Source organism: Sinocyclocheilus rhinocerous, unplaced genomic scaffold, assembly GCF_001515625.1.
Source record: "Sinocyclocheilus rhinocerous isolate Xijiao unplaced genomic scaffold, SAMN03320098_v1.1 scaffold2738, whole genome shotgun sequence".
NCBI lineage: Eukaryota > Metazoa > Chordata > Actinopteri > Cypriniformes > Cyprinidae > Sinocyclocheilus > Sinocyclocheilus rhinocerous.
Window position 1 is genome coordinate 119,785 of NW_015639530.1, and position 6,526 is coordinate 126,310.

At 33.7% G+C, this 6,526-nt stretch overlaps 2 protein-coding genes across 2 annotated transcripts in view; one reads left to right on the plus strand and one right to left on the minus strand.

The window, feature by feature from the left end:
* LOC107751420 (serine/threonine-protein kinase Chk2-like) overlaps positions 1 to 2,002 on the minus strand; it is a 14,576-nt gene extending 12,574 nt beyond the window's left edge. Inside the window, exons 1-2 of the mRNA XM_016567148.1 lie at positions 1,867 to 2,002; positions 143 to 433 (exon numbers count right to left, since the gene is read on the minus strand). Coding sequence (XP_016422634.1) covers positions 143 to 407 — 265 coding nt within the window. The 5' untranslated portion in view covers positions 408 to 433; positions 1,867 to 2,002. The remainder of the gene's footprint in view (positions 1 to 142; positions 434 to 1,866) is intronic.
* A 547-nt stretch (positions 2,003 to 2,549) lies between these two features.
* LOC107751426 (iron-sulfur cluster co-chaperone protein HscB, mitochondrial-like) overlaps positions 2,550 to 6,526 on the plus strand; it is a 5,959-nt gene continuing 1,982 nt past the window's right edge. The window contains exons 1-3 of the mRNA XM_016567152.1: positions 2,550 to 2,925; positions 3,224 to 3,320; positions 5,173 to 5,262. Coding sequence (XP_016422638.1) covers positions 2,597 to 2,925; positions 3,224 to 3,320; positions 5,173 to 5,262 — 516 coding nt within the window. The 5' untranslated portion in view covers positions 2,550 to 2,596. The remainder of the gene's footprint in view (positions 2,926 to 3,223; positions 3,321 to 5,172; positions 5,263 to 6,526) is intronic.

Consider the following 6,526-nt stretch of genomic DNA (forward strand, 5'->3'; position numbering starts at 1 on the left):
CGTCTCCTGGACTCTGCTTCGACGAGGAAAAAGTTTCCTACATGTAGTTACGAATCGCTATGTCATGTCCTTATTGGGACACCTTGCACAAACAGTATCTTGTCACTTACTTTCTTAAATCAAGGAAGATAATACACTTAACTGAGCACACTCAATCCATGCACCAAAGGGATGACGCGGCCCCACACCTGAGGCTGGACTTCCTCCTCGTCTTCAGGAATAGACTGCAGTTCCTGGACCGGTACTGTATCTACAGAACTTAGAGTCCCTGAGCCTGAGGAAGAGCCCTGGCTTGATGATGTTGGGGCGGACGAGGAGCTGGATCCAGGCTGGGATTGTGTTTGGGACTGGGTCTGGGATTGACTGTGGGATTGGGACTGACCACTGGGTCCAGGTTCCTCAGACATGATGTTTTTTACTCTGGAGGTACACACTGAAAAATTAACAAAATATCAACAACAGTCAATAGCTGTATAAAGCCCAAAACATCATCTTACAGCTCACATAATTTTGCACAGCATACACTATAATGATAAATGTTTCAAACAGCAGTATGCATGTTACATTGTCAACATGTTGCATGTGATTTCTTGTTGTTTGTGCAAGGAAAAATACATTTATAATTTTTGCCAATTAAATATTGTAGTTTCAAATCTGCTCATTTCAGAAATTGTCACGATTTTTTTAGGCCTAGAATTATGCTTTTAAAATATTCCTGATATTTCCAGGCTTTCTCATGACAGCAAAGTGCACTGCATACAGTACATGCTACGCTATTTTGAAAACTGTATCCAAGAATTTTTGCAGTGCTTCATGGCTTTAAAAGTATTACGTCATATTTTATGTTTTATATTTATATTATATTTTACCTACGCTAATTCCATTTACCAGAGGACTTTTAATGCATCATCATACGTTTTAATTGCATCTTTTTGCATGTAACATTTTTTTTTTTTTGCACATAAATTTTCAACCATTTTTTTTGCTGAATTCTGGGTCCTATACCCCCGGTTTCACAGACAAAACTTAAGCATAGTCCCAGATTAAAATGTAAATCTGAGCTGTTTCAACTGAAAGAAACTTGCACTGATTGATCTTAAAATATATCAATGCCTTTGTTTTGTCTCAAGAGGGACACCAGTAATGTTGTTTGTAAGGCACATTTATAAAAAATTACTTAAATGTCCCAATTGAACTATGGCCTAATCCTGGTTTAGTCTAAGCCTTGTCTGTGAAACCAGGCCATAATATCTAGCATCTCATAGCTCCTATAATTTTGACCCTACAATCAAAAAATAATGTAAATGGATAAAATGAATGAATGGAAGACTAAATGAGAGAATACGAGTACAACAAATTCACTCGTTTTAAAATCTATTTTAATGGGCTTATTAAAAACAAGAGATTAACGGTGCGATTCTTTATAAATCCACTTGAAAAAACGTTTCTTTATATTTACAGTATAGTAAACAATTCTTATATGATATTATTACACTCCAGGAGAAATGACTGACACATAATTGACATATGTGCATAAATCATGTGCTTTGAAAGAAAATTAATTGCTTTTACATCATGTGACCTTTCCAAGTTCAGTTTCTGAGGGCATTTAGGTCGGACTAATTTCATGCACCACCGACACCAATGCAATCAAATGAAACTTGATAAGAAAACAGACTGAAGAACCAAATAGATTAGATAAGCCATGTCTATTTTCTATTGCTATTTTTGCAAAGCACAGCTGCACTTTTAACGATCGAGGAAACGGGTTGTTGCTTTTTTTCATCAGAAATAATCATTGATAGAAATCCACATGTCCGTCAGATCATCTAATGGTGCTTTTCAATATCATATCCTATTGCATACCTTAACCAAGTGCTGTTTTTAAAAGTAGCAAACTTGCAGAAGTGGGTTATCAGGCCGCGTGAGCTTCTCGTCAAATCTGCCGGGAAAAGCCACTCGTTTCCTTCAATGAACTTCCCATTACATCATTCAGCCAATCAGAAGCCTGAGTAGAGGCTCATGGGAAATGTAGTTTATAAACATTCCATGTTAATTTATTATATATGTAGATATACATTATTTTTTTAATGCTATTAGTTATTTTAAGGATTATTATTATTATTACACTACCAACAGCAATTCGCAATATAGCATTTATTATTAATTGCTGTTAAAATTAAGAACACATACAAGTGTAGTAAATAGATACAATTCAGAAAAATAAATGCATAACTTCCGTTGTAAAACACACAGGGTACAAAAAGTTTTTTTAAAATTTTTACTATTTTTAATGTGGGAGGGAAATTAACTGTTTCGTACAAATGTAGTTAACTTTGGGTTAATGTTGTGTTTTACTTATTTAAATCATATTTTTGTTGTTATAAAGTTCCTCGATAGCAAACAATAATAGACCCGGTCTCACTCTAGTAATTGCAGCCATTATTCATTGATAACCACAAACCAATAAAAAGTCAAATAAGTACGTTGAAGTGTTTTAAAAATAAAAACTTTTATTTTGACAACATTTCTGGTGTTCCTGACAGGAAGTAGCGCGCTAACATTCCATAAACCCGATTTTGTTCTGTGGGTGACCATGATAACGCTATACAAACTCCGATTTTTGTTAGCACCTCACGGATTTAAACATGCAAACAAATGTATATCAAACGGACAGCTTCTTAACCTCGTCTTACTTCCGTGTTTCGCTTCAGGAAGAGCTATCAGCTCTTACAGGAAAGACATTAACGGTGTTTCTCACTGTAAAGCAGTTAAAGGACACTTGTCTTTGAACTCGTTCAGCACTGTCACAGTCAACAGACTCTGCTGGAAATGCGGATCTTCTGCTGAATTATTTTTCTGTTCATCCTGTAATGTGATCCAACCTCCTGATGACAAGACGAATTATTTTGACATCTTGAACTGGTGAGTTAAGTGGAGGTATAGTTTAAAGATCGCTGTTATTGTTATGAACGCATCATTTATGCGATTCACGGATGATATTTTCTGGCTTCTTGGTCCTGAGCTTCCAAAAAGTTGCATTCCTTCCTTACTTTATTTACTTAAAAGCCAGAACATTGTTAATATATACAGTATATATGATACAGTAGTTGTTACATGATCAGACAGATACAGTTTTACTATATATCTTTCAGCTTTCAACTTCATAATTCATAACCACATTATAGCATATATGTAACTGAATATGTTGATCTTTCCTCAGTGAACACAAATTTTCTTTGGACACCCAGAAACTTCAGAAAAGATATGTGGAGCTGCAAAGATCTCTCCATCCTGACAACTTCAGCCAGAAATCATCGGTAATGGACTATATTAAACAAAATGTGTTATATTCCATACTTCACACAGCACTATTAACAGTGTGATGTTGAGTGGACGAGCATTTATTTTGAGATGCAGTTTATTGGTTTGGTTTTATATCTCATAACAGCGCTGAAAGATACTGTAGGAGTGCAAAGTATATGGTGGCCATACCAGTTATGAGCAAATATGAGTGATTTACTTGATGGACTTTCGTTTTCATCTATAATATGAGTTCAAATGGTAAATTAAAGGGATAGCAAAATATTATGGCTAAATTGTAAATCTTTAAGAGCACTAGTTCTTGTTTTATATATTTTTTGCACATTTTTCTAAGTTAATAATAGTTTGTATTACAAACTTCATTGTTAGTTACCAACAATATACAGAAGAATAAAGATAGAAAGTATGTAAGTTTGTTACCCAAGGTTTTGTCTTCCAGGGTGAATTTCATGAAAGCATATTTAGGTATAATACACACACACACACACACACACACACACACACATAGGCCTACACAGACATTTTATTGCTTGAAAGTTTGGGACCAGTAAGGTTTTTTAAAATTAATATTATTTATTTATTTAACGCAAGGGCTCATTCAGTTGATCAAAATTTTCAGTAAAGATATTTATGATGCTACAAAAGATTTCTATAACAAATAAATTACAAAACTTTGAACCCTGATTAAAAAAATGTATCACAATTCACACAGAAATATTAAACGACTGTTTTCAACGTTGATAATAATTGAATATTTATTGAAAATTCTGCCAAAAACCAAACTTTGCAGTCACAGAAATAAATTACATTTTAAAATGTATAATAAAATAGAAAACAGCTATTTTGAATTGTTATAAAATTTCACAGTATTAATATTTTACATCTTTTTACTGCATTGTACACACACACACACACACACACAAAAACACATATGCTTTTTTGTAATTTCCATTATTTTTAAATACATTTTTAATTATTTAAATTGGCATACAATTAATAATGACCACTATGATGAAACTATTTAACTATTTATATTATTTATAAATAATATTTATAATTTTTTATTTTTATTTTGTTGTGACGTGACTCATTGTTACATATTCTTGACCGTTTTTTTATTTCAGATTCACCTTCTAACCCTTTTGCTTTGCATTATATATCAAACTTTGCAGTAGCACACTCCCAGTATCCCTTGTCCATATCTATTTAGATGCTCAGGTAAAGGGTATGCAGCATATCATCGTTCCTATAAGGCAGCAGACAGTTCTTTGGTGATTGGTTCATGCTTTGCGAGACCAGTTGGGTTTCCTGACAGCAACAGCAAGCCAGATGTTGAGTCTCTAGGCTTTGGCAACTCTGACAGCTGAAAATGTTTCTCCTCTGCAAGTAATTTCTGTGCTTTCTCACCTCTTATTCCACCTGACGCCTCCCATCATAGCTCAGACCCTCTGCGTCCACCCACACAGCCAGATCCTTCAGGGAAAAAAAAACAGACGCAATTATCAGCATTGCTGGGGTTTCATTTTTTTTTGACAATTCTGCTCATTCCCAAGAGGAATTCCTTACCACAAACAAAGAACATGTCATGATATCTTAAAATAAATGTGACGACAGCACGTAATTATATAACGTTTGGAAAAGTTAGAAAACTTGGGCAGAGTAAGACTCTTTTTGTATAACACTTCTTTTGTTACTTCATAAAACCACAATCACAGTATTCTTCAGGTTGCTTTATACTTTGGAGCTTTGTGCGATTTGTGCCTTTAGGGGCTGTTGAAATTGTTTTTGTAGCCCGTGAGAAGAATGACTTTAATTTGGAATGACTTTGTGGTCTGATCCTATTTACAGAAAGAGCAGGAATATTCAGAAGAACAATCAGCTCTGGTGAACAATGCCTACAGAACGCTGCAGAAACCTCTGAGTCGGGCCGTCTACATGGTAATTATTTGTTTAGTTGTGCATATGGCAGCTGTAGGTTTTATACAGTGACCCCAGAAAACTTTGGACGCATAAGCCACACTAAAATTTAAAGACAGTATGTGCATTATATATCAGACAGAATATCAAATGAAGTACCATGTACTTTTAAAGAAAGAAGCACCAACACATTCAAGTAGGACATTTCACAAAAATATGTTTTTAAATAATAAAACAAGACTAAAAATGTCAGAATTTTTTTTTTTTTTGCGAAAAATGAAGTAAAAACCTTTTAACTACACCCCACATTAACACTACATGTCTTAAAACTTTTACAAATCAAATTTTAACTGTATATGGTAAGTTAACTTGCAATCTAAAAATGCTGGGTTAAAAACATGCCAGCGCTCCAATTGGGTTGTTTTGACCCAGCGGTTGGGTTAAATGTTTAACCCAGCCTTCTGGGTAGTTATATTTAACTCAACTTTTGCTTAAAAATCGCTATATTTCTTGCTTAAAATGAACCCAAATTAGGTTGGAAATGAACAATTATTAATAAGTTGAATAAATAGTAATTAAATAATATTATTTTTTAAATTGCTTATTAATAAATGTTCATGTTTTGATTATTGCTGATGCCTCTAGTAATTATGTGTCTGATTTTTAATTTACAACCTATTTTCGGTTCATTTATTATTTTTTTAAATTGCTTATTAATAAATGTTCATGTTTTGATTATTGCTGATGCCTCTAGTAATTATGTGTCTGATTTTTAATTTACAACATATTTTGGGTTCATTTTAAGACAGCCATATAGTAATTTTTGAACAATAGAGTTAAATAAAACTACCCAAAAGGCTGGGTAAAAACATTGAACACAAGCGCTGGATCAAAACACCCAGCATTTTTTTGGATTGTAAGTTAACATACAGTTAAAATTTGATTTGCAGAAGGCTTAACACGCATTAAATGTTATTTTACTATGAAATATTGTCAAAATTACGGTTTTTAGCAAATACAATCTGTGAATTACCATATACTTTACAGTACAAAACAGTAAAAAGACATTCCACAAAGAAGTAGGGCTGTCAAAAAAAATGTGAATTTAGAATATTCGTCGAATAAAAACAAAACAAAACGTTGCATTCTAATTTTAGGTCTGCGTCAGCCGTCAGGCAGCCTTATCAGTGGCACACGAAATGCGACGACAATGTAAGTGTCATTGCATTTTAATGCTTTTGTTAGCCTATCCAGTTGAACCCACTAGATGCGGCACTGCTACGTT